At 46.9% G+C, this 25,816-nt stretch overlaps 2 protein-coding genes across 24 annotated transcripts in view; one reads left to right on the plus strand and one right to left on the minus strand.

Moving 5' to 3' along the window:
* The window catches only part of DNM1 (dynamin 1), a 74,936-nt gene extending 73,519 nt beyond the window's left edge, over window positions 1-1,417 (plus strand). For 9 of the 23 annotated variants that reach the window (XR_009552105.1, XR_009552103.1, XR_009552104.1 and 6 more), the window contains one exon: window positions 767-1,417. Coding sequence is in view for 9 of the 23 variants with exons in the window: in XM_060200235.1 (XP_060056218.1) it covers window positions 767-827 (61 nt within the window). In the remaining 14 variants the exon portion in view is untranslated. Of the gene's footprint in view, window positions 1-140 lie in introns of all 23 variants that reach the window. The other 14 variants (XR_009552100.1, XR_009552099.1, XM_060200248.1 and 11 more) reach the window with 2 other exon arrangements.
* Window positions 1,418-1,927: 510 nt separating this feature from the next.
* GOLGA2 (golgin A2) lies at window positions 1,928-24,207 on the minus strand. Its single transcript, XM_060200262.1, has 16 exons — window positions 24,075-24,207; window positions 20,218-20,349; window positions 13,106-13,225; window positions 8,952-9,011; window positions 8,703-8,783; window positions 7,651-7,689; window positions 7,348-7,410; window positions 7,177-7,270; window positions 6,971-7,077; window positions 6,267-6,325; window positions 5,473-5,614; window positions 5,232-5,321; window positions 4,942-5,049; window positions 4,613-4,700; window positions 3,520-3,854; window positions 1,928-2,683 (listed from the first exon to the last, which is right to left on the minus strand). Exons 1-16 carry the CDS (start codon window positions 24,153-24,155, stop codon window positions 2,558-2,560), a joined length of 1,725 nt encoding a protein of 574 aa, XP_060056245.1. The 5' UTR covers window positions 24,156-24,207; the 3' UTR covers window positions 1,928-2,557.
* Between the last annotated feature and the right edge of the window lie 1,609 nt (window positions 24,208-25,816).

Here is a 25,816-nt window from a genome sequence, read left to right on the forward strand (position 1 = left end):
CAGCCAAGTGGACAACCATGTCTGCTGACCTAGGCAAGTCAGCTTCTCTGAGCTCCATCCTGGCTGGGTAGTAAAACTCACCAGCTAACTGCCTGCTATTCTGCCCCGACACTGACTCTTGCTCTTCTGCTTTTCCCCAGCAGGAAGGGCCCAGCCTCACCTACGCGACCTGCAGTCCCCCGGCCAGCTGAGGCTCCCCTGTTAGACTTATAAGCCTGTGGCCATTGGCATCCCAGCCGCTTGCCTGTCCTGCCTCCCTAGAGTTCCTTCAGAGGACTCCTGGGCTTTCTGTCCACCCCCAGCAGCCCCCAGTGCCCTTCCAAGCCATCCCTTTAGCTGTGTCCTCCTGGTTCAAGCAGTGTTTTCTTCTGTCTTTCTCTATCAGAAACAGTGGCTGTTGAATGGGGCTTCTGGCCCCCTACTCCCCAAAGCTAGAGGTGGCCCTGGGCTGGTAGTTCAAAAGGTGGGGGCAGAGAAGAGGGACTGCAGGGTGGGCTGAACACTAGTCTGGAGCCTTGGGTGCCTTGCCTGGTGGTGTGTGAAAGGCCAGTGTGTGTGGCAGCCGGAGGTCACCCAGCCTGTCTCCAACTCTCCCCTCCCCTTTTTTGACACTTCCTATTCCAGAGCCCTTGCCCACACCCTCACCTGTATCTTCTGCCCTTGGCTGTTCTTACCTTACCAGTTCTCTCTCTCCTTTCTCTCTTCTCTCTCTCTCTCTTTCTCTCTCTCTCCCCCACCCCTTCTCTGTTTTCTCTCCAACTGCCAGCCGATCGGGTCAGGCAAGTCCATCCCGTCCTGAGAGCCCCAGGCCCCCCTTCGACCTCTAACCAGATCCTTCCTAGTCCTCGGAGACCTCCCTCTCCAAGCCTGCCTGGATGGCTGTCCTGTGACTACACAGTGCCACCCCCTATCCCCCCCTTCATCTGTGACTTAGTCTATTATAGTGGTGAGCTGACATATCCAGGCGTGACTCTGGTGAAACTTGTGCCCCTTCCTGTGGTATTGCTCCTGCCCTGTTCTATAAATATCTATAAATACATACATATATATATATATGTGTGTGTGTGTGTCTATATATATATATATATATATATATATATATATGCACGCACACACATGGCCACACAGCTACACCTCTAGTGTGCTGAGAATCAACACCATGCTGTTCTTGAGGCGTCTTGTGGTCCGGTTACAAGGGAGCCCTATTCCTCCACATTGCCCTTCAAGTGTGTCACCTCTGATGAACCTCCCTGTCATACCCGCCTGTGGACAGCCAGCCCCCCTTTGCAACCTTTTCATCCCACCCTGCCCCAAGCTTTTGGGGTGCTGTACTGACAGTTGTGTGGCTCTCTGACTGCTACCAGTGTTGCTGTTGTCTTATGGCTGAGAATAAAACCTATTTCTGGACAATGGGAAACTGTGTCTGTTGGCTTTTGTTCTTGGTGGTGCTCAGAGTGGGAGAGATCATTTAAAATATTGGAATGCAGAGTTGGGGTAGTCCCCATCTGTTCGAGGACCTACTAGGAAAAGCAGCATCTGGGGATTAGGGGGGCAACCTTTTACTGACCATCAGGAGGCGGGCCATCACAGCACTTAGATGAGAACCATAGAGGAATAGGCCCTCACAAGGAAAGGATAGAAACACCTGGGCTGGAAGTCAGCGCCTTGCTTTCCTTTCCCAGATTAAACAACATTTATGAGACAGTTGGTCATTCGAACAAGTGCCCCTGGGCTTCCCCTCACCTTCCCCAAGCAGCAAGTGGGTGACAGGCCTGGATGCTCTAGCAGCCTGTGGGCAAGTTCAGACACTGAGCTTCACATAACCTTTAAGGCTGCCCTCTGCAGGCCAGGACCAGTGCCCTGATCTTGCCTGAACTCAAGACTTCTAAGACCCATGACCCAAACAGAATTGGCCAAAACCAAGAAGAATGGATAATTCCTTTTATTGAGGATGTACAAAAATAGAAATTCAATCATTTCACATCCTTCCTTTGTTAGCAATAAATATTTCCCCACTTCAGAATAAAATTAATAGCATCAGCTCTTTGCCAGTTCAGTTTATACTACAATATGGGGGCTGTGCCCTAGTCCAGATCAGGCCACAGATTAGAAGAGTTAGACCCTCAGCCATCCCTTGAGCATCCCTCACCAGGTTTTGCCACCAGGTTATGCCATCGGTTTATAGCTTTGCCCACTATTCTAATCCCCCACTGTTCCTATGAACAGAATATTGTCCAGTGGACTGGCTGAGGTGTGTGTGGGGGGACACGAGTGCACCAAAGTGCCTTGAATTTTTTAAATGTTTTTAAATGGAGGATTTAGTTAGTAGACTTATGGGGGAATCTTTTAAGGTACTATCCAATCACTTGTTTTTACTGAGCCTTTGGCTCCTCTTTCTGGATTAAGAGGCAGGTTCATCAAAGGTGGTCAGTAATCTATGTCACCTGAGTAGTGTGTATGATTTCCTTCTTTAAATAGTATTTCTTCCTTAAGCCTCTGGATCTTTCTCTGAGTTTTGTGTTTTGTTTTTTTTTAACATAGTTCCAAAAGAAGAAAGTTAGATCACAAGGATCTTCACCTGGCTATTCTCATAGGCCTTGTAAAAGAAAGGCATGCAAGAATGATTCCGACACTGGTTCTGTTGCTGCTGGAGGTTTGCAGCTTCCTGTGTTTTCTTGTTCACCTGTGGAGAAGACACGAGGGGTGAGCGTAGCCGCTAGAGGCTGCTTCCAGAGTCTCAGCCCATAGTCTGGTTGGCGCACATGTGCATGTGGGCAGGCACAGTGGGGTTCTGCTGCCCGGCCAAGTCCCTACTGGCCTAGCTCTGGGCCCCAGGTGACTGTACCTCCCTTGCCCAGAGCCCCCTTGTGAGATAATTGAGGACTGATAAAGCTGAGTCAGAATCCAGGGCTGAGGTCCAGGACCAGCCATCATATATGTCTCTCTAAGTGGGTACCCAATGATGTCCTACAGCCCAGGGCTTTCCAAATTTCAAAGTCAAAGGTCAGGTTCTGGAGGCCCCTAGAGTCTCCTATCGCCCCAGGTTAGTGCTGCCTGTGTCTCTGTGTAGGACTGCCCTCCCCAGAGATTGGTGCCTGTCTCCTAGTCTCTCCCAGCTGTGGTGGGGGTTACTGTTTCAACTCCTCCATTTCTTGCTGCAGCACTCCCATCTTGTTGGCTAGGTCATTATCTATACATTGCTCAGACTGCAAAGCATTGTAATCTCCACATTGCCATTTGTCTGGATAGAGGGGAGCAATCAGCAGTCAACACCAAATGCAGACAGAGTCCCCCAAACATGATGTTCATCTCAGACCACTCAGAGATGACTCACCCCCACCCCTCATTCGCCTGAGCAGGGTTCCTTCACTCAAAGGGTCCTTCACAGGCCCCGGTCACAGCAGGTCCACACCACCCATGTTACAGATGGGAAAAGCAAGGCCCAGGGAGTCCAAGTGTCTTACCCCACCCCAAAAGACAAGGCAAGGGAAGGGGGGCTGGCAGGGTGGGGCCACGAACCAGTTTAATAAATCCATCTTGCAGCTCTGCTAACTGCTCTTTAAGCTGTTGGTTTTGCAACATTGCTCTGGAAATAGTGGTGCGGTCATTCTCCATAGTCTCGAGAATTGTCTTTCTTGTTTCAGCTTGATCACCCCATATCTCGGCTTCCTGCTCCAATTCTGCAAGTCTACATCCTTGCACCAAATTTGATTGATTGAGTTCATTGTTTTTAACTTGTTCTTCTAGGCGTGCAGCCAGGTCCTCTAGCTTTTTCTGTAACTGTTCAGTTTTGGTCTGCAAGCGCTGCTCCATTTCTGAGGGCCCTTGAGGGGGCTCAGGGGGTGAAGGCACAGCTGAAAAAGGAAGCAAACAATAAGGGCCTCTACAAAACTTCTTTTTTTATATGTTATCTATTTTTATTTATTGGAAAGAGAGAGATTGAGAGAGAAAAGGGAGATAGGGATATAGAGACTCCTGTAGCACTGCCTCAGCACTTGTAAAACTTTCCCTCTATAATTTGGGACCAGAGGGATTGAACTTAGGTCCTTGTGCATAGTTAACATGTCCACTCAACCAGGTGTGCCACCACACGGGCCCTCAAAAAACTTTCTGATACACAGTTCTTGCTTCTAGCCCCAAATCTTAACTTCCTGGATAATAATCTCTCGTAACCATATCATGTTCACTTCACACAGTTCCTTAAAGTAAGAGTCCTTTACATTTTTATGTTCAAGACAAAGACAATTCTAGGTAGTCAACAACAGGCACTCCTCCACCCATCCCTCTCTCTCTCTCTCTCTCTCCTCTTTCTTTCTCTTTTAACAGAGCACTACCCAGCTCTGGCTCATGGTGGTGTCAAGGAACTGACCTAGAATCTCTGGTGTCACAGGACTGAAAGTCCTCGCTGCTGCTGGTGCTATCTCACCAGCCCCTCGTGATGGAGACACTGAAGCTGAGAGAGAGACTATAAGACTTACCAGCTCCTGGCACAAACCTCACTCCCTGTGTCACAATGCCTTTCCTTTCACCCAGCTCCCTGGGACATTCTAGTCACCAACACCCTTCCATGTCCCTGCAATCCAGTTCCCAGATCGCTCCAGTCCCAGCTTACCCATCTGGCTCTTTAGTTCTGTCACATAAGTTTCTAGTTCTTCAACCTTGTTCATACTCTTCTCTTTTTCTTCTTTCAGTGTTGTCATCTGTGTGCACTGTGCCCCAGGAGGAAAAAAAAAAAAGTTGTAGCGGGGATGGATGTTGAGGTACATGGAGAAAAGGGATAGTGGAAAGGCCAGGGGACTATTTCACCCACCCCCATCCACAAAAGTGACACCAAGGTGACTGTGGCTGTGCATCACAGCAAGTCATCTGATTTCTGTCTCGTGGAAGCCCGTGGGGACACAGCAGCCTCTTGAAGAGAGGGGCCTGGAGGTCACAGCTCACCTGATCTAACAACTGTTGCATTTTTCCTTGCCAAAAAGACATTTCATTGTTGAGTCTCTGTGCATAATTGTCTCTGTCAATCTGTAGATTCTTCAACAACATCTTCAACTGCAAGAATGGGCAGAGGAATTAAGAGGGGATGACCCAGGGCAGGTGAGATAGCAGAATGGTGATGCAAACAAAATTCTCATGCCTGAAGCTGCAAAGAGGGGATGACCCTGGGCCTCACTGGCTGCTAGTTACCGGGAGAGTTCTTCTACTTCTACCTCTCTCCCTCTGCGGTGACTCACCTGTTCCACTTCTTTCTCTAGGTGAGTTCGCACTTCCAGGGCCTGTTGGAATTGCTGGTTATCTGTGGCTACTTCTGATGGTGAAGAATACTAGGTGGTGAAAGATGAGACAGTTACCACTGGGCAATCCAGGCTGTTCCATACCCCCACCCAAATGGTCTGAGCTGGGCCCTCTGTGATCCCTAGTGGCTCTGGGCCCAGCTGAATGGGGTCCATACTCCCTGGGGCTCCAACCCCGTACCTGTAAAAGTAGTAACTCAGACATTTCTAATTGTTTTTTCACATCATCTAGCCCAAGCTGCAGGGTGGCCTTCTCTTTAACACATATTCGCAATTTTTCTTCTAGTTCAGAGTTCAACTGCTTCAGATCTTCATTGTTTTTACTATGGCAAAGAGTTGGGGGGATGGCATGAATAGAAATAGTAAAGAAAGGATCCTGGGGGCCAGGTCGTAACAAACCAGGTTAAGTGCATATAGTACGAAGTGTAAGGACTGGCACAGGATCCCAGTTCAAATCCCCAGCTCCCCAGCTTTACAGGTGGTGAAGTAGGTCTGCAGTTGTCTATCTTTCTTTCCCTCTCTCTATCTTCCCCTCATCTCTCAATTTCTTTCTGTCCTATCCAACAACAAATGGAAAAAGATGGCCACCAGTGGCCATAGATTCATAGTGCTGGCACCAAACTCCAGCAATAACCCTGGAGGCAAAAAAAAGAAAGAAAGAAAGGATCCCTTTGGGGGTGCACCAACTGCCTTCACTACAGAACCACAGAATAGTGGCAGGAAAAAGGTCCCTAGGGTCAGAACACTGGTACCATGTCAGAGAGAGGACATGAGTTGCTTGAGACCACATTAGGCATCAGTGGTACAATTAGCACTAGAACCTTTCTGATTTCACCAAGTGTCAGTTGTGTCTACCCCCATCATCACCAACACACACACACACACACACACACACACACACACTTCCCAGCACATGGTCTGTCTCCACACCCCCACTCCATCCACTCTATTTGTCCACCCAATCCAGCATCCTACTTGTTTTTATATAATTTCATCTTCAGGGAATCTCTTTCTTGACTTAATTCTTTGTTATCCTGCAAATACAGAGAGCCAGAAGTCATGATTAGGCAGGCAGAGGCACAATCTGAAAAATCCTAACAATATGCCACAGCAACATTTCCCCACCCTAAGTTATACCTAACAACTTTTTAAAAGTCACTTTTTAAGTCACTTCTCAGTCCATGTTTGCATCTGCTTCTAGTTAAGAATTCAGTCAGGGCAGAAGAAGAGAGGTAAAGTGACAGCTCAAGCAGGAGACTCAGATATTGTCAATAACGTACCTGCTCTTCCTAGCATCATCACCCCTACGTGAACCGTTATTGAGTGCTTCGCCAGGTGCTGGGATTACAATCCCATTGCATACTCCCAATCATGGAGGCAGTTACTATTATAACCATATCTCAGGAAGAGGAAGATTAAAAGTAGATTGTAAACATCTGTCCCACCTTCTGAATGGCTGACACTTGGCTCTGCATCCAATGCTCCCCTCTAGACAACAACTCCCAACTCACACACAGCAACTCCCTTTATTTTAATAACCATACCTCTTAAGGCCTCAAGAAATAGTCATGGGCAGCTATGATCCTCCCTCTTGCATTAGGGACTTTTAAGTTCAAACTTCTTGGGGGGGGGGGGGAGCTGTGCTGCCAGTGGATAGATAGGTAGGAGGTGGGGCTCACCTTCTCAGCCCGCTTCTGACGGGAAGCAGCAGCTGAAAGTGTTCGCTCTAGCTCCATGACCCGCAGTCTTGAAGTGTGCAATTTAGTAGCAAGCTCTTCAGCTTCTCCTGGTGACAGAGAACAAAACGGAGTCCCCTGAAAGAATCTCACTGGGCTTAGTGGCTGGACAAGCCAAAGGATGGATGAAAGGGGGCCTGAATTCCTACCTTCTTTTCTCCTTACTGCCTGCTGGGTATGCCCCAGAGCTGTCTGCAGGTCAGATTTTTCAGAGACAAGAATTCCAATGGTCTGAATATGGACCTTGGGAGGGGAGGAGGGGGATGTCAAACACAAGGCCAGGAAACATTTCAGAGGGGAGAAGAGTGTGGTCCACTCACATGTAACTGCGCTCTAAGGGCCCCCTGTTCCTTTGCAAATTTTTGCTCAAAGTCCTTCTTCTCCTGTGAAGAAAGAAAACACATCCCTTACTGGGAGGGGGCAGAGTAAACCCCCAGCATGCAACCAATGGCCCAGGACAACCCCCCAGCAAGAGTGGATTACTGGTGTGGGGTGGATGTTGGAGGGGACACCAATGGACACTTTACTTCTCCAGGTTGGAGTAAAAAAGGTTAGAATGAACCCTTATATCTGCATCCTCCCCAAAACTGTGGATTAGGTAATGAGCAAAGAAGTCAAATTACTTTTTCCATTTGATTCAAAATATCTTCATTCTGTTGTCTCTGTAGGGAGAATGAAAGGCAGCTGAGTAAGGTTTGTCTCTCTTTACTACATTCCCAAATCAAGAAAAAAAGAAGAGTAGGGGCCAGGAATGAGTTTGAAATAGAAGTTCTCAGGCAGGCCCAGGGAGTCATCAACTGGTAAGTTCTCCTTTAAGTCCCAAGAAAAGAAACTTTAAATCTTGGGTGATTTTGCACATAGCTGGAGAAGTGAGAGTCTGAATCTGAATTCCCTTGACACAAACCCACCAGAAAAGGAGTTTGAGAAGTGAATGACAACTAGCTCTATGCCAGTTCATGATTTGGAAGGTGCATTCACCCCACAGGTGTCTACAGAACCCATGCTCTAGGCCAGGCCTTACTCATAATTGATGTAGGAATGAAAAGGAAAGACTTAGGGAGCTAGGTGGTAGTGCAGCAGGTTAAGTGCATGTGGTGCAAAGTGCAAGGACCAGAGTAAGGATCCCAGTTTGAGCCCCAGCTCCCCATCTGCAGAGGGTCACTTCACAAGTGGTGAAGCAGTTCTGCAGGTATCTGTCTTTCTCTCCTCCTGTCTTGCCCTTCTCTCTTGATTTTACTCTGTCCTATCCAACAACAATAGCTATGACAACAATAACAACTACAACAACAGCTAAAAGAAAAAAGAAAGAAAGAAAGAGAAGGAAAGACTTAGTGAGCTATATGAGACCCTGAGAGAAAAGGTGTCTATAGTCCAAGAGGATGGAATAAATCAGTCCCTCTGTCAAGACAGAACACTCTAGCCATGCTAGGACTTCCCTTTAGAGGCAGCAGACCAGGAGCAAACACTCAACGAGCGGGGTCTGGAGAGCAAAAAGCAGGCTAAGTGGCAGCTGCAGAAAAGCTGTGCTGCATGCTTGGTTCTCTGAGCTCCTCCAGTTCCTCCAGCTGGGCCCTGGGACTTGGGCTCCTCTGAATCCTTGGCACTGAGGGCCCCCTGCCCATTCCTTCCAAGTCTCATATTGGCAGTGTGGAAACGGAACCCACGGCACTCTTACCAAATTTTCAATCATCTGAAAAAGTTCGCTGTTTTTTATATTGCTGTAGTCCAGGGACAATGATAACTCTTGGCAGCGGCTCTGAGGCACATGCAGAACAGAAGGAGAAGGTGGAGAAGGGGAAGGAGACAGGTAGAGAAAGTAATCGTTAGGGTCTGCTGATGTCTGGGCTGACTCAGTAGGCAGAGGGGCACCCAGCCCCCACTGGGGAAAGAGGTTGGAGGGGGGCTAGTCACCAGGATCACTTACCTCCAGACTTTTCAAGTCAGCCGAAGAGAGCACCTCATCCCCATTGACCAAAGGTGAGGGCTAGGAGAGACAAAAGAGCTCACCTGGAGCTGTACTCTGCTCTGCTCATTGCTTAACCCCCTGATTTCTCCCCCACCAAACAGAAGTGCCTGCCTTTTCTCCCTACTCTGGTACCATCCATCTCTATAACCACTAGTGAAAAAAGCTCTCATGGCTTTATATCCACAATCCTGTCCCCTCAAGCAAGAACTGATTCCTAGATCTGAATCTTGTGTTATCTAGCAATCACATGGCCCCACAACTTCCACTGCACCCCACAATTTCCACTGCACCCCTTCAAAGACAAAGAAAACTAGTAGCAGGGCTGAGTGGTGGTGCACCTATTTGAGCACACATTTCAATGCACAAGAACCCAGGTTTGAGCCCCTGGTCCCCACCTGCAGGGGGAAAGCTTCACAAGTGAAGCACTGCTGTAAGTGTGTCTCTGTCTCTCACCTTCTCTATCTCTCCCTTCCCTCTCAATTTCTGGTTGCCTCTATCCAATAAATAAATAAAGATAATAATAAAAAATTAAAAAGAATGAGAGTCGGGCAGTAGCGCAGCGGTTAAGCGCACATGGCGCAAAGCGCAAGGACCAGCATAAGGATCCCAGTTCAAGCCCCTGGCTCCCCACATGCAGGGGAGTATCTTCACAGGCAGTGAAGCAGGTCTGCAGGTGTCTTTGTCTCCCCCTCTCTGTCTTCCCCTCCTCTCTCCATTTCTCTCTGTCCTATCCAACAACAATGACATCAATAGCTACAACAATAAAACAACAATGGCAACAAAAAAGCAAATAAATAAATATAAAAAATTAAAAAGAAAACTAGTAGCTAGACTTCCGGAGGCGGGGCTACGAGCAGCAGCAGATCTGTTTCTCTCCTCTCCTCCTCTCCCAGATCAACTAGGAATACCAAAGGAGACCACCTGGGACTGAAACAAGACAAGACTAGAACGACTACAGGAACCCACCAAATCACCAGTGAGTGCAAACACATGGCTGGTGACAGAGAGGAGCCTAGGGAGAGACTAAGTGGCTGGTAACAGTCCCACGCTCTATCAGTTGAGACACCACCTCCAGTCTGTCCCACCAAGGGGACAGCTGAAGGGAGGAGAGGACTCCCAGGAGACTCACCAAGTGCAACTCTGAGTCTCCATTGCTACTGCCCTCAGAATCTGGAGCAGTGGCAGAGAGGGACACCGGGGGACAGAGATCTAACCAGCAAATTCAGGAGAAGACCTATACCTCAGTGGCATAGTTGTGGGGCTGTGAAAGTTTCTTTGCATAACCACCGGACTATCTCTGCCACACCCTGCCTTATCTCTTGGTTAGGAGTCAGTGATTAAGTTAAGAAGCCTACTTATAGTTAGAAGCCCTCAGACTCCCATAGCCCACAGAGAAGAAAAAAAAAAGAGGCTTTTAAATCACTGAGCTCCAACTCAGGGATTAAAATACTATTGAAACAACTGTTAACTTCCACCACTGTGAACCCTTTAACTACCTTACTTAGACACAAGTCAATCCAGGAAATAGTGATCAGTAATTTGAAAAGTACTAAGAGAGGGAACTCATAACATAATATATAAAATGGGTAAACCAACAAGAAGAAATATTGGAGAAACTAACTAGGACAATAGTCCAGCTAAAAGCCCCCCAAAGGATGAAGCACAAAATAACAAGTTCAATATCCAAACACTAGCTAAGGAAAATCACAGGAGTGAGTAAAGAGTTTGAAAGAATTGTAATCAGAAATACAGGAGGAACAACAAATGAGACTCTGGAAGAAAACACTAACTATCTCAAGGTTATTAGAGAGCTGAAAGCTGAAATAGCTGAGCTAAGAACACAACTAGCTGAACAAGCTAAAACAGTATCAGAGTAGGGAAACAAAATAGATGAACTCCAGAAAACAGTAGAGGGCAGAGAGAATAGAATCAATGAGGCTGAAGACAGAATTAGCAAGATCGAGGACGAATTAGAGACAACTAAAAAAGAAGTAAGAGATCTCAAAAAGAGATTAAGAGATGCTGAAAATAACAACAGAGACCTATGGGATGACTTCAAAAGAAACAATATACGCATTATTGGCTTACCAGAGGAAAAGAGGGAGAGGAAGAAAGCATTCTCCAGGCCATAATAGCTGAAAACTTCTCTAGTCTAGACAACATCAAAGACATAAAGATTCAAGAAGCCCAAAGGGTCCCAAACACAATTAACCCAGACTTAAAGACACCAAGACACATCATATTTAGAATGGAAAGGAATAAGGATAAAGAAAGGATCCTGAAGGCTGCAAGAGAAAAACAAAGAGTCACCTACAGAGGAAAACCCATAAGATGAGCAGCAGACTTCTCCACACAAACACTACAGGCCAGAAGAGAATGGCAAGATATCTATCGAGTGCTCAATCAGAAAGGCTTTCAACCAAGAATACTATATCCTGCTAGACTGTCATTCAGACTAGAGGGAGGCATCAAAACCTTCTCAGACAAGCAACAGTTGAAGGAATCAACTATCACCAAGCCTGCCCTGAAAGAAGCTTTGAAAGGTCTTCTATAAACAGTCAGACCATCAAAGGAACCCAGAAGGACAGAAATCACTAAAGTTAGGGCAGAAATAAATAACATTGCAAATAAGAAAACCATACAAAAGATCAACGAAATTAAATGTTGGTTCTTTGAATCAGCACCCTCCAAAGCCCAGTGCTCCAGGCAATCGTAAGCAATCCCCACTCCAGCCATGAAGCCGAGTAGCTCCACAGGTGCCTCTAAGCTTACAATCTACCCTAGAGAGCAGAGGACAGGTTTCTGGCCCTGATGCTGACTTCCACCCTAGGACCAGCCTCTTAGCAGGAGACCACAGAAATACCTGTACTTGTCAGGAAAGGACCCAAGACCCTCTCAACTTTCCCATCAGCACTCTAGACACCAACATGGGCAGCCAATACTAGGGGCCTGACATCATGTATCTGTCCTCACTGTGAACTCTGACCCCAAACATGATCTTATTGCCATACTGACCACTCTCTGAGTCTGCAAGGGAGAACAAGGCTGCCATAAGTGAGTCCGGAGACCTTCAGGGAGAGGTACACTCCCAGACCATGGCTCCTCTCCACTCAGTTGTCTCTAAGAATCTCAGATTGGCAACCAAGGGGCAAAGTTTGATTGTGATGACACACTATATTTAACATCAGCAAATTTCTGATCAACTGCCAGGTCTCACAACCTTCGGTCTTATACTTAAACATGAGGTAAGACCTAATCATCTTGCCTGATGTCAATGTGCAGTTCCCTAAGACTGCTCATCCTTGATTGTACTGGTGCACACATCTAACTAACTCTATCTCTGCTAGTTTTCGCTCTAGGTTGTATTCTCAGCTCCAACCAATAGGTAGGCAGCTCTTGCTAGTGCTCTGGAGGCTATTGTGAGAAGGAAGGTGGCCACTCTGCTCTTGTTTCACCTTCCTCCTCCCAAACAGCCCAGAAATGCCTGGTCTCTAGCCCTCCCTCCTATTTGTCGGTAGTTATCCTGTTTTTACTAGCAAGTTCCCATGTATTTTGCCTGTGATTTACACTTGACCACCCTGAGCTTGGTGGTCTCGGCATGAAAGTATAGGTAAACAAACCTGGAGCGACTCAGAATTGTCACTTTCGATGTTACTGATATCAATCATCACATATTCACTGGATGGAACTGTATTATTCATAAGAACATTGATGGATTTCACAAGCTCTCCTGCCTTGTCCACCTCTCTGAGAGCAGAGCACAAGGTTAGGAAGCTATCCCAGGATAGAACTGCCAGGCAGGGGTGCAGGGCTCTGACTGACAAGGCAGGTAGTACATGCATGTTGCCATTAGAATGACAGTACATGTGCTTGGAGACACTGAGCTGTTCTGCTCTGGGACTCCTCTCTGGACCGTACAGGCTCGCAGCAGGGACCTGCAATGCCTGTCTCCAACACACAGAGGTTGTTCTCCCTGTAGCCCAGGCAATCCTCTAGGCTACACCCAGGCTGAGCACAGGAGGGGCAAGTGAGGCCCAGCAAGTGTGCCTCAGAGCTGCTCCTGACCACTCTGGGCTCCTCTGGGCAGAGCATGACAGGGGAGGTAAACAAACCTGGAGCACCTCAGAATTCTCGATTTTGATGCCGGTCATATCAATGATCGTATCATCACATGATGGAACTTTCTTGTAACTAACATCAGTAGTTGTGACATTGGCAGCTGCCTTATTGACCTGTCACAGAACAGAGCAAAGGGTCAGGAAGCCATGCAGGAGAAAACGGAACCTGGCAGGGATAGGGTAAAGAGCAGCAGGGTAGCAGGGCAGGTAGCACATGGGGTTCCCGAATCAGAATGACAGTCACATGTGCTTGAACACACTGAGCTGAACTGTTGTGCTCTGTGACTCTCTTCTGGACAGCACAGGTTCACAGCAGGGACCTGCAATGCTCACCTCCAACACAGGAAGCCCGTTCTCAATGGGCTAGGCAAGAGACACCAGGTCGCAGTCTAACTCTTCACACCAGGGCCAAGTAAGGTCCCATCTTTTGTGCCTCGGAGCAACACTTAACTAGCCTGGGCCTCTGGTGGGCACAGCATGACAGGGGAGGTAACAAACATGGAACAACTCTAAATTATCACTTTCAATGCCACTGTGATCAATCATCACAAAATCACATGAAGGAACACTGTTGTTAGTAAAGAGGTCTAAAGTTGTGGGGGGCCAGGTGATGGTGCACTTGGTTGACTGCACATGTTACAATGCACAAGGACCTGGATTCAAGCCCCTGTTCCCCACCTGCAGGGGGAAAACTTTGCGAGTGATAAAACAGTGGTACAGGTGTTTCTCTTTCTTCCTCTCTATCTCACCCTTGATTGTGATTGTCTCTATTTAATAAAGATAACATAAAAAATTTTAACAACATCCCCACCTGCAGGGGAGTCGCTTCACAGGCGGTGAAGCAGGTCTGCAGGTGTCTATCTTTCTCTCCCCCTCTCTGCCTTCCCCTCCTCTCTCCGTTTCTCTCTGTCCTATCCAACAACAACGACAACAACAATAATAACTACAACAATAAAACAACAAGGGCAACAAAAGGGAATAAATAAATAAAAAAAAAATTTTTTAAAAATTAAAAAAAAATTTTAACAACAGATGCATGGAAATGAAACTGATTCCTGCATTGCCCACCCATCACAAAGCATATCAGAGAATTAGAAAACTAGGTAGGAAAAAAGATGTCTGCAGGGGTGGCAGGTGAAGAGGGCAGAGTAGCAGGGGAGAGGGGCAGGTAGCACAGGAGTTCCTGCAGTCAGAATGACAGTCTCTTGAGCTATGAGATACTTGGGCTGTTTTATTCTGTGAGCTGTTTTTCTGGACACCACAAGTTCACAGCAAGGAGAGTCCATGCTAACCTCTAATGCACAGAAACTTGTTCTCATTGGAGCCTAGAAAGACACCTGAGTAAATCTAGACTGGTAACAACAGGTCAAGAAAGGTGTGCCAAGTCAGGCAGGAGAAACACATGGGGCAAAACAAAGTCAGCAAGTGCCTCAGAGCGAGCCCTCACCTTGCTGGGCCCCTGGTGGGCAGAGTGTGACAGCTTGCAGAATGATTTAAGACCACTAGTGAGTTGGTCCGGGAAGTAGTAGATGATAAAGCATCGGACTCTCAAGGATGAGGTCCTGAGTTCGATCCATGGCAGCACATGATGACATGATGTCTGGTGTTCTCTCTCTCTCTCTCTCTCTTTCTCCTCCTATCTTTCTCATTAATATATAAATAAAATCTTTAGAAAAAAAGACCACTAGTGAGCACCCTGCCAACCTCAACTCTTCTCTTCCCTCTCCACTGTCACCCAGCCCTCTCTGTGTCCTTAAAGGCCTCCTGGGAAAGCTGCAGCCTCTGCCAGCCCAGGGGGCTCTGGACAACTGTGGCCACCCCCTGCTCACCACATCTCAGCCTCCTAGATCCACAACCACCTCTAAGCCTAGAATATAATCTAATGAGCAGAGGGCAGGTCTCTGGTCCTGATGCTCATACCCCAGCACCCCAAGGACCAGCCTCTTGGGAGGCCATCTTCTTGGGCCCACCCCATCCCATCTACTGGCCCAGAGTCCCACTCAGCCTTGCAACACACCCCCAGGCCAGGCCCTGGTGTGAGAGATCTAGTGTGCAACAGTTCAGTGGGCAGAGAAAGGAAGCATGGCTGATGATTGAAGCTTGAGGAGGGAAAGGCAAGGGGTGGTGGACTGTGTTGAGGACCACAAACAGGACTGCAATTCTCAGACAAAAGGACTCTCTACACTCAAAAGTCCTCATACCCAGCCCTCTGGGAAGCTGAGTCTGGTTGAGTGCACACATTACTATGTGCAAGGAGCCAGGTTCATGTCCTTGGCCCCCACCTGCAAGGGGAGAGCTTCACTAGCAGTGAAACAGTGATGCAGGTGCCTCTTTCTTTCCCTTTCTCCCCTCCCCCTCTCAAATTTTGTCTCTCCTATAAAATAAAGAAAATAAAGGAAAAGTAAAGCTGAGTCTGGGGACCTGACCCAGAGATACCCAGAGAGCAAGACCTGTTAAAGGTCTCCTGGTCTGATAAGACCAGCAGGCATTCAGACTCAAGTTTTCATTCAGTTATTTACTGAATTACTTAATTATTTTTAAGTACTTTATGTCTGTTAATGTGCTAGGAATGCGACAGGGGTGGAGGGGTACAAATGCATCACTTTCAGGCCATCTCTTTATGTTAACACCCTTTTTAAAAATACATTTTAGGGGACAGGTGGTGGTACACCTGGTGACCATGCATGTTATAATGCGCAAGTAGCAGGGTTTGAGCCCCCAGTCCCTACCTTCAGGGGGTAAGTTTTGTAAGTGCTGAAGCAGGGCTGCAGGTATCTCTCTTTCTCTCTCCCTCTCTATCTCCCCCTATGCTCTCGATTTATGACTGTCAATCCAATAAATAAAGATAATAAAAACCCATTAATTTCCCAATAAAAAATAAATTAAAAAAGAAAACAAAGGTCCAGTTTCGATCCCTGGAATTGCATTAACCAGAATGATGGGCTCGTCCTTTCTTTCTCTACCTCTATCTCTGTTTCTATGTTAATAAATACATGTTATGAAAAAAGAAAAAAAAAGATAATAAAAACCTTTTTTTAATTTCTTTTAATTTTTTAAAATTTATTTTCCTTTTCTGTTTTTGCCTCCAGGGTTATTGCTGGTGCTCAGTGCCTGCACTACAAATCCACTGCTCCTGGAGGCTATTTTTTCCCATTTTGTTGCCCTTGTTTATCGTTGTTATTATTATTGTTATTGTTGTTGTTACTGCTGTCACAGTTGTTGGATAGGACAAAAGAAATCGAGATAGGAGGGGAAGACAGAGAGGGGGAGAAAAAGGTAGACCACTTGTAGACCTGCTTCACCACTTGTGAAGCGACCCACCCTGCAGGTAGGAAGCCAGGGGTTTGAACCACAATCCTTATCCCAGTCCTTGTGCTTTGCACCATGTGTGCTTAATCCACTGTGCTACCGCCCAGCCCCCTTAATTTTTTCTTTCTTTTTTTTTTTTTTAAATGAGAAAGAGCTCTGGCTAATGGTGGTGATGGGGACTGAATCTGGGACCTTGGAGCCTCAGGCATGAAAGCTGTTTGCATAACCAGCATGTTATCTTCCGAGATTCAAGTTTTAAAGCCCAAATCCTACACACCTGCCCTGGAAGTTATCCCCCAATTACCTTAACCTTCAAGGTGCATCTCACCTTCTCCAAGATGCTCAAAGAAGAGGGAGAAGGTGCAAAAACAAAGACAAAAAAAAAAAAAAGCAATCAACCTGGCATGATAAAAAGCAGACATAAATAGGGAGATTGAAAGAATGAAGGGATCAATACTATGACCTGTGCCCTTTTTCCAGTCACTTTGGGGTTTTTTTGTTTGTTTTTGCCTCCAGGGTTATCATGGGGATTGGTGCCTGTACCACAAACCTACTGCTGCTGGAGGCTATTTTTTCCCCTTTTGTTACCCTTATTGTTTTACCATTGTTGTGGTTATTATTGTTGTTGTTATTGATGTCATTGTTGTTGGATATGACAGAGAGAAATGGAGAGAGGGGAAGACAGAGAGGGGGAAAGAAAGATAGACACCTGCAGACCTGCTTCACTGTTTATGAAGTGACCCCCCTGCAGGTGGGCAGCCAGGGCTTGAAACGGGATCCTTATTTCCTTCCTTGTGCTTTGTGCCATGTGCACCTAACCTGCTGCGCTACTGCCCGACCCCATAATCACGTTGAATCAAAACATAGACAAGTTCCCCGAATGATGGAGTCATGTAATGTGAAGACTCCAAACCAAAGCAGAGCTTTTCTTCCTGTGCTCATCTGAGTTTCTCCCGAAACCCAGCAGATTAAAAGACACCAACCAACCAGAAAAGACCTAGAATTGCCAAAACAATCTTGAGAAAAAAGAACAGAACCAGAGGCATCACACTCCCAGATCTCAAACTGTATTATAGGGCCACTGTCATCAAAACTGCTCAGTACTGGAACATGAATAGACACACTGACCAGTGGAATAGAATTGAGAGCCCAGAAATGAGGCCCCACACCTCTGGACATCTAATCTTTGACAAAGGTGCCCAGACTATTAAATGGGGAAAGCAGAGTCTCTTCAACAAATGGTGTTGGAAACAATGGGTTGAAACATGCAGAAGAATGAAACTGAATCACTGTATTTCACCAAATACAAAAGTAAATTCCAAGTGGATCAAGGACTTGGATGTTAGACCACAAACTATCAAATACTTAGAGGAAAATATTGGCAGAACTTTTTTCTGCATAAATTTTAAAGACATTTTCAATGAAACGAATTCAGTTACAAAGAAGACTAAAGCAAGTATAAATCTATGGGACTACATCAAATTAAAAAGCTTCTTCACAGCAAAAGAAACCACTACCCAAACCAAGAGACCCCTCACAGAATGGGAGAAGATCTTTACATGCCATACATCAGATAAGAGTTTAATAACCAACATATATAAAGAGCTTGCCAGACTCAACAACAAGACAATGAATAACCCCATCCAAAAATGGGGGGAGGACTTGGACAGAATATTCACCACAGAAGAGATCCAAAAAGCTGAGAAACACATGAAAAAATGCTCCAAGTCTCTGATTGTCAGAGAAATGCAAATCAAGACAACAATGAGATACCAATTCACTCCTGTGAGAATGTCATACATCAGAAAAGGTAACAGCAGCAAATGCTGGAGAGGGTGTGGGGTCAAAGGAACCCTCCTGCACTGCTGGTGGGAATGTAAATTGGTCCAACCTCTGTGGAGAATAGTCTGGAGAACTCTCAGAAGGCTAGAAATGGACCTACCCTATGACCCTGCAATTCCTCTCCTGGGGATATATCCTAAGGAACCCAACACATCCATCCAAAAAGATCTGTGTACACATATGTTCTTGGCAGCACAATTTGTAATAGCCAAAACCTGGAAGCAACTCAGGTGTCCAACAACAGAGGAGTGGCTGAGCAAGTTGTGGTATATATACACAATGGAATACTACTCAGCTGTAAAAAATGGTGACTTCACTGTTTTCAGCCGATCTTGGATGGACTTTGAAAAAATCATGTTGAGTGAAATAAGTTAGAAACAGAAGGATGAATATGGGATGATCTTACTCTCAGGCAGAAGTTGAAAAACAAGATCAGAAAAGAAAACACAAGTAGAACCTGAAATGGAATTGGCGTATTGTACCAAAGTAGAAGACTCTGGGGTGGGTGGGTGGGGAGAATACAGGTCCATGAAGGATGATAAATGACATAGTGGGGGTTGTATTGTTAAATGGGAAACTGGGGAATGTTATGCATGTACAAACTATTGTATTTACTGTTGAATGTAAAGCATTAATTCCCCAATAAAGAAATAAATTAAAAAAAAAGACACCAACCAGGAGTCGGGCGGTAGCACAGCGGATTGAACACACTTGGTGCAAAGTGCAAGGACTGGCATGAGGATCCCCGTTTGAGCCCCCGGCTCCCCACCTGCAGGGGAGTCGCTCCACAGGCGGTGAAGCAGGTCTGCAGGTGTCTATCTTTCTCTCCCCCTCTCTGTCTCCCCTGCTCTCTCCATTTCTCTCTGTCCTATCCAACAAGGACAACATCAATAACAACAATAACTACAACATCAATTAAAAAAAATAGCAAGGGCAACAAAAGGGAAAATGAATACATAAAAATTAAACAAATTAAATAAAAGCCACCAACCTGACCCAACAGTATTGTTTTAACGACAAGTGAAACCCAGGGAAGCAGTGGCTTTCCCTCAGTCACCCAGCAATCTGGTGGCTAAGGTAGACTTGAAAATCAGATCACCGGGAGTCGGGCTGTAGCGCAGCGGGCTAAGCGCAGGTGGCGCAAAGCACAAGGACCGGCATAAGGATCCTGGTTCGAACCCCGGCTCCCCACCTGCAGGGGAGTCGCTTCACAGGTGGTGAAGCAGGTCTGCGGGTGTCTATCTTTCTCTCCTCCTCTCTGTCTTCCCCTCCTCTCTCCATTTCTCTCTGTCCTATCCAACAACGACAACAACAATAGTAACTACAATAATAAAAAACAAGGGCAACAAAAGGGAATAAGTAAATAAAATAAATATTAAAAAAAAAATTAAAAAAAGAAAAAAAGAAAATCAGATCACCTCCTGACCTAAGTGGCATCCAAGTCTGTTACATAAAGTACTTGTTTTCTCCTGGGTCTACCAGTGTTGGACATTATGTCAGCTCCCCTGCATTGCTTGATGCTGTAGTCTATTTACATAATCATTGTTTTGCCTGAGACCCGCCCTGCCTGCAGGGTATTGATTAATCCCATTGGTTAGAATCCTCACAACAGCTACTATGGGAGCTTTCTACCTTCGTTCTCTTTTCTCCATCACTTCTCCTAGCCATTTCCTTTTCCCACTTGCCACTTCCGGTTAAAGATATCTATATAGGCATTGCATTGCTTCCCGCTCTGCCATGAGTTCCTGGTCTCTTTCCCACGTCACTGAGTAAGCAGCAGCCCGGGCTGGCTCCAGTCAAGTTCTCTCCAACCCAGAGAGCACGTGCCCGGGAAGAAACACCCTCACGCTAGCCCTGCATACCAGCACCTGACATTCCTTCCACAATCTTAAAACACTCACAACCCTGTTTCTTGAGCACTCCTATCCCAAGATGCCTAGCCAGTCAAGACTCACTTCCACATGTGGATGGCAACCTTCAGAAGTGGCTATTGAGTTATTAAGGTGACTACTGGCATGTCTGATCTTCTTTTTCTTCTTAATTGTCTCCTTAGGGAGCAGGTTGTTACGCTCCTGAAACTCACGAAGCTATAGGAAGAAAAAAGCAGTTAGACTCATAAGAACTATTGCCCAGGGCAAGGGTAGATAGCATATGTTGGTTATGCAGAGTGACTTTCATGCCTAAGACTCTAAAGTCCCAGGTTCAATCCCCCACACCACCATAAGCCAGAGCTGAGCAGTGCTCTGGTAAAAAAACAAACAAACAAACAAAAACTATAGCACAAGATGAGCTACCAATGCTTCCTGGAACCTCACCTTGTTAAGGACTGGCACAAGCACCTGGGTTAAAGCCCCTACTCCCCACCTGCAGAAGGAATGCTTCAAAAAAGTGAAGCTGGTCTTTAGGTGTCTCTCTCTCTCTCTCCCCCTTTTTTTTTTTCAAATTTAATTTGTTGGATAGAAACAGCTAGAAATTGAGAGTGAAAAGGGAGATGGAGAGGGATAGAGAAAGACAACTGCAGCACTGCTTCACTACTCGCAAATCTTTCCCCTTGGCATGTGGGGACTAGGGGTAGAACCCGGGTCCTTGCACATTGTAGCATGTGCCTCCAACCAGGTGCACCACCACCCGTCCTCCTTTTCCCTCTACTTTCTCCCCTTCCCCTCTCAATTTCTCTGTCCTATCAAATAAAATAGAAAAAAGAAAAGAACAAATGGTGGATTCATAGTGCTGCACCAAGTCTCAGCAACAACCCTGGTGCCCACCCCCCCCCAAAAAAAAAAAAAAGGACAAGCTGGGTCAACCTGCCAATGTCTATGTCCAGCAAAGAAAAAGTTACAGAAGCCATAACTCTCTTACCTTTAGGACCCCAGAAAGAATTTTGGCCCACACTCCCAGAGGAGTAAACAATAGGGGAAGAATACAAGAGGGCTCTGCCCCATTCCACCAGGATCCAGTGCATTTGTAAACAGGAATCTTATTTTTAAAAAAAAATATTTATTCCCTTTTGTTGCCCTTGTTTTATTGTTGTAGTTATTATTATTGTTGGGTAGGACAGAGAGAAATGGAGAGAGGAGGGGAAGACAGAAAAGGGGAAAGAAAGAAACCTGCAGACTTGTTTCACTGCTTGTGAAGCGACTCCCCTGTAGGTGGGGAGCCGGGGGCTTGAACCAGGATCTTTACGCCGGTCCTTGCAGGAATCTTACTTTTATACCACCATGGAAAAGGAAATGTATCTGGAAACACCAGAGGAAGCCAGTCATGTTTTTCTAAGAGAGGAGAGGGAAAAGGAAAGACATCTGGAAGTAGTAATAGGTGTAGGGGCGCCTTAGCAAGGGAGTGGTGGTTGAAAATAAAATGTATATAGATTTATAGAAACAGTCCATATCGGTGAGCTTGGGACCTGCTGAGCTACCGCTCAGCCCACTGCAGTTTCTAATGGAGGGGATGGGGACACAGAAAAGTACTGGTGGGACATGTATGGAATTACACCTCTATTATCCTATAATTTTGTAAATAAGTATTAAATCAGAAATAAAAATAAAATTAAAAATGAACTATATAGCCCATCCCTCATTCACATTCTACTCTGAAAAATACTCATATTTGCCATCTAGTTTAATGTCACCAACACCTTTGCAAGGTGCTTTAATACTCACTTAATTATTGAATAGATAGTTCACATGGCTTCACCAAAAAAAAAGACAATAGAATTTTTTTAATTTTATTTATTTATTCCCTTTTGTTGCCCTTGTTGTTTTATTGTTGTAGTTATTGTTGTTGTCGTTGTTGGATAGGACAGAGAGAAATGGAGAGAGGAGGGGAAGACAGAGAGGGAGAGAGAAAGACAGACACTTGCAGACCTGCTTCACTGCCTGTGAAGCGACTCCCCTGCAGGTGGGGAGCCGGGGTTCGAACCAGGATCCTTATGCCGGTCCTTGCGCTTTGCGCCACCTGCGCTTAACCCGCTGCGCTACAGCCCGACTCCCAATAGAATGTTTTTTAAAGTTTTTATTTATTAAGAGGAGAGAGAGAATCATTCTGGCATGTGGGATGCTGGGGTGGAACTCAGGACCTCATGCTTTCAAGTTCAGTCTCTACTCATTTTGCCACATCCCAGGCCCAAAATAATGAAATTCACACTCAGTCTTCTGAATCTGAGTTCTGGGGTTCTGCCATCAACCAACCACAGCCAGGACAGAAAGTCAGAGGTAGAGTGGGAAAGCAAGCACTCCACACATCTATGAGAACCATACACCAGTCTCTGCAGACTTTGACATCAATGTATCCTGAGGGCAGAAGACAATGATCCACATACATCCAAGAACTAACAGACATAGGAGGACTCACTCCAGGGAGATGTCTATCATTCAGTTAAACAGCTATGCAGATACATATTAATATGAACTTTTTTCTCAAGAGAATCAAGCAAAACTTATTCAGTCCAATTCATATTCTGTGTGATTCAAACATCCTGTATGGAGATGGTCTGGGAAAGTTTCTTTGCTGTGAAGTTCAGTTTCTTTTTTTTTTTTTTTAATATTTATTTATTTTCCCTTTTGTTGCCCTTGTTTAACATTGTTGTGGTTATTGATGTCGTTGTTGTTGGATAGGGCAGAGAGAAATGGAGAGAGGAGGGGAAGACAGAGAGGGGGAGAGAAAGACAGACACCTGCAGACCTGCTTCACCGCCTGTGAAGCGACCCCCCTGCAGGTGGGGAGCCGATGACTTGAACCGGGATCCTTACACAGGTTCTTGCTCTTTGCGCCACCTGCCACCTGTGCTTAGCCCGCTGCGCCACCGCCGACTCCCTGAAGTTCCATTTCTAGGTATCAGTCTTTCTTTCTTTTTCTAAGATTTTATTTATTTATTAATGAGAAAGATGGGAGGAGAAAGAATCAAGTATCACTCTGGTACATGTGCTGCCGGGAATCGAACTCAGGACCTCATGCTTTAGAGCCCAGTGCTTTAATACTGAGCAACCTCCTGGACTACCTAGGTCATGTCACCCAGAGACTGTTGTCAACTTTTGCAATTGGTGTGAGACTTTTTAACGTTATCGATGACTAAAAACAAGGCACAGTCTTCATTCAGTAAGGGAGCCTAAAACCTCTCCCTCCTAGGAGCCATGGTTCCCAATCCCTAATTGAAAATGTACCGCGACAGGAAAAACTGGAAAAGGGAATTGGACATTTTAGGGGGTCGGGTGGGAGGAGCTGAACCCCGCACGCGAGGGATGATGACAGTTCCAAGGGGATTGTGACGTCACTGCCCGCCCAGCGCCCCAGCCGCCGCTCCACCTGGAGGGGGGAGGGGAATGCACGGCTGGCACCCGGATCCTTGGAGAACAGGCGCCCAGGGAGCCTGGGAAGCCCAGGGAGCCGGGGAGCCTGGGAAGTCCGGTCTGGGAGGCAGGAGGAAAACAGCAATCCCGGAGGGGGGAAGCCCTGGGGTCAGCGGCCCGAAGTCAGCCCGGAGGGACCGGCTAGGGCAGTCTGGACTACGGAGGGGCGGGACTACCTGGGAAGACTGGGGCTGGGGGCGCCAAGGGGGGGCCGGGGGGCTCACTCGGTGTGCCTCAGGGGCAGCACTGACTCTGGCCACTGCCGTGGAAGGACCACTGGCTGGTCAGGAAGCCGCGACGGGGCCTCTATATACTTTGAAGGGAGAGAGGAAGACAGACACCTGTAGACCTGCTTCACCGCTTGTGAAGATTCCCCTTCATGTGGGTAGCCAGGGAGCGGGTCTTCGCGCTTAGTGCTATGTGCATTTAATTGGGTGCGCCACCGCCTGGCCCCTAGCCCTTTTATACCTTCTTCCGAGCTCTGGCCAAACTTTTCTGGCGCTCCTCTTCAGACATCTGGGGTGGGGGGGGGAAGGGATGTTTCCACATCGCGAAATATCCCGGCAAGCACTGCGAGTGCTACCCGAAACGCACCGGCACCGCGACTAAAGAAAAATGAAACAAGAAAGGCGGTACCAAGGTACTCCTGGGCAACGCGAAGTGGGCGTGGTCTATTTTCTTAATTCTCATTGGTCAATGAGAAAGTTCCTATGCAAAGGAGCACGGTTAGAACGTCTCTAGCCCAGGGGGGTGGGCGGAGTCACAGTGAAAGCTTAGAGCGCAGTCGATGTCCCCGCCCACCTCCGAGGAGGGGGTGGGGCCGCTTCTAGCGAGTCGCTCCTCCAACTAATTCTCGGTAGTGACAGTTCGGGTCCCCGTCACAGGATTCCAATTCATGCACGACCTCAAGGGCTGTCCCCCACGCCCACCATGAATCCTCGTGCACAGCAGACACCCCCAAGATGGGGGCCCCGGGCCCCAGGACTCAGAAGGTGGGTGAGGAACAACAATAGAGCGAAGACGAATCTCTTCTCAGGTCCTTTCCAAAGCTGTCTCAGTCTTATCCCACAGGTCACCCCCGCAGCCCTCCAGCCCTCCTCCACACATAAATCTCTCCTCTCCCCCAGCCCCCCGCCCCCAGTTCTCCTTCCTGGGGACCCCTGCTTCGCTCCCGGTAGCACACTGGCCTTCTTCCCTACGGGAGGATCCAGCCCCGCTCGCTCTACTTCTCGGCTCCTCCTGCCCCTAAACCTCCACTGCACTCCTCTCCTCCCAGACTCAGGGTCCAGTGGGGAAATTTCCCCCCTTCCATTTTTTTTTCCAGGACGCTACCAGGACTTTCCAAAAGTGGCTGTAGGCCCTTCCGATCCCCGGTGAGTCTGCGTGTGGTTCCTGCCTTGTTTGCTCTCCTCTGTGTGATTGCAGTGCACCCGCCCCCCCTCTTCCACCCCTAGGCCCCAGGGCATTTCTATATCCTTCCCGTCCTTTTTTTTTATGTTTTTATTATTGTATAGAGACAGAGAGAAATTGAGAGGGGTGGGGGAGATAGAGAGGGAAAGAGACAGAGACCCTGAGGTGCTGCTTCATCACTCATGAAGCTTTCCCCTTGCAGGTGGGGACCAGTGGCTTGAACCTGGGTCCTTGCACACTGTAATGTGTGTGCTTAACCAGGAGAGCCACCGCCTGGTCCCACCGTCCTTTCTTCTTGCTTCTTAGAAGTAGTGTTTTTTCAGGCTCTCCAAGTGGGGAGCAAATCTTCCTTATTGCACCACACACGGTGGGGTGAGTTGTGTTATTTTCCACCCCACTTTCCCATCCTTCCCTCAAATTCATGCACTCCTCTGCTTAAGAGCATGTGGATATACTGTCCCATCTGAAATACTTCACCTTCTTCCAAGCTGATACCTTCTCTTCCTTTTAGAGCTCAGCTTCCTCAGAAAATCCCCCCCCCCCATTTCCAGCTTTAGTCCTGTTAAACACTCCCTTAGCACACACCAACTTCAACAAAGCACTTTTCAGACTTGTAATGAAGTGATGAGCTGTTTACCATTCACTTGTTCATTTGACGATTTTAATGTCTTCTATGTGCCAGGCACTATTGTAGACACACTACAAGTAGTAGTGAACAAAACTCGTTGCCTTCCTAAAGTTTACCCTCCATTGGTGTAAGATAGTGTGAAAATACTACTAATCAGGCCAGAGTGAGGCCC

The sequence above is a fragment of the Erinaceus europaeus genome, chromosome 10 (assembly GCF_950295315.1).
Source record: "Erinaceus europaeus chromosome 10, mEriEur2.1, whole genome shotgun sequence".
Taxonomy (NCBI): domain Eukaryota; kingdom Metazoa; phylum Chordata; class Mammalia; order Eulipotyphla; family Erinaceidae; genus Erinaceus; species Erinaceus europaeus.

Excerpts from the sequence above, each read along its gene's own strand:
- GOLGA2 (XM_060200262.1), bottom strand. The coding sequence starts at position 24,155 with ATGTGGAAACATCCCTTCCCCCCCCCACCCCAGATGTCTGAAGAGGAG. Across the intron at positions 20,350-24,074 it reads TGGCCAGAGCTCGGAAGAAG|CTTCGTGAGTTTCAGGAGCG; the intron begins GTATAAAAGGGC and ends TTCTTCCTATAG. Across the intron at positions 2,684-3,519 it reads AAGATGGATTTATTAAACTG|GTGAACAAGAAAACACAGGA; the intron begins GTTCGTGGCCCC and ends TCTTCTCCACAG.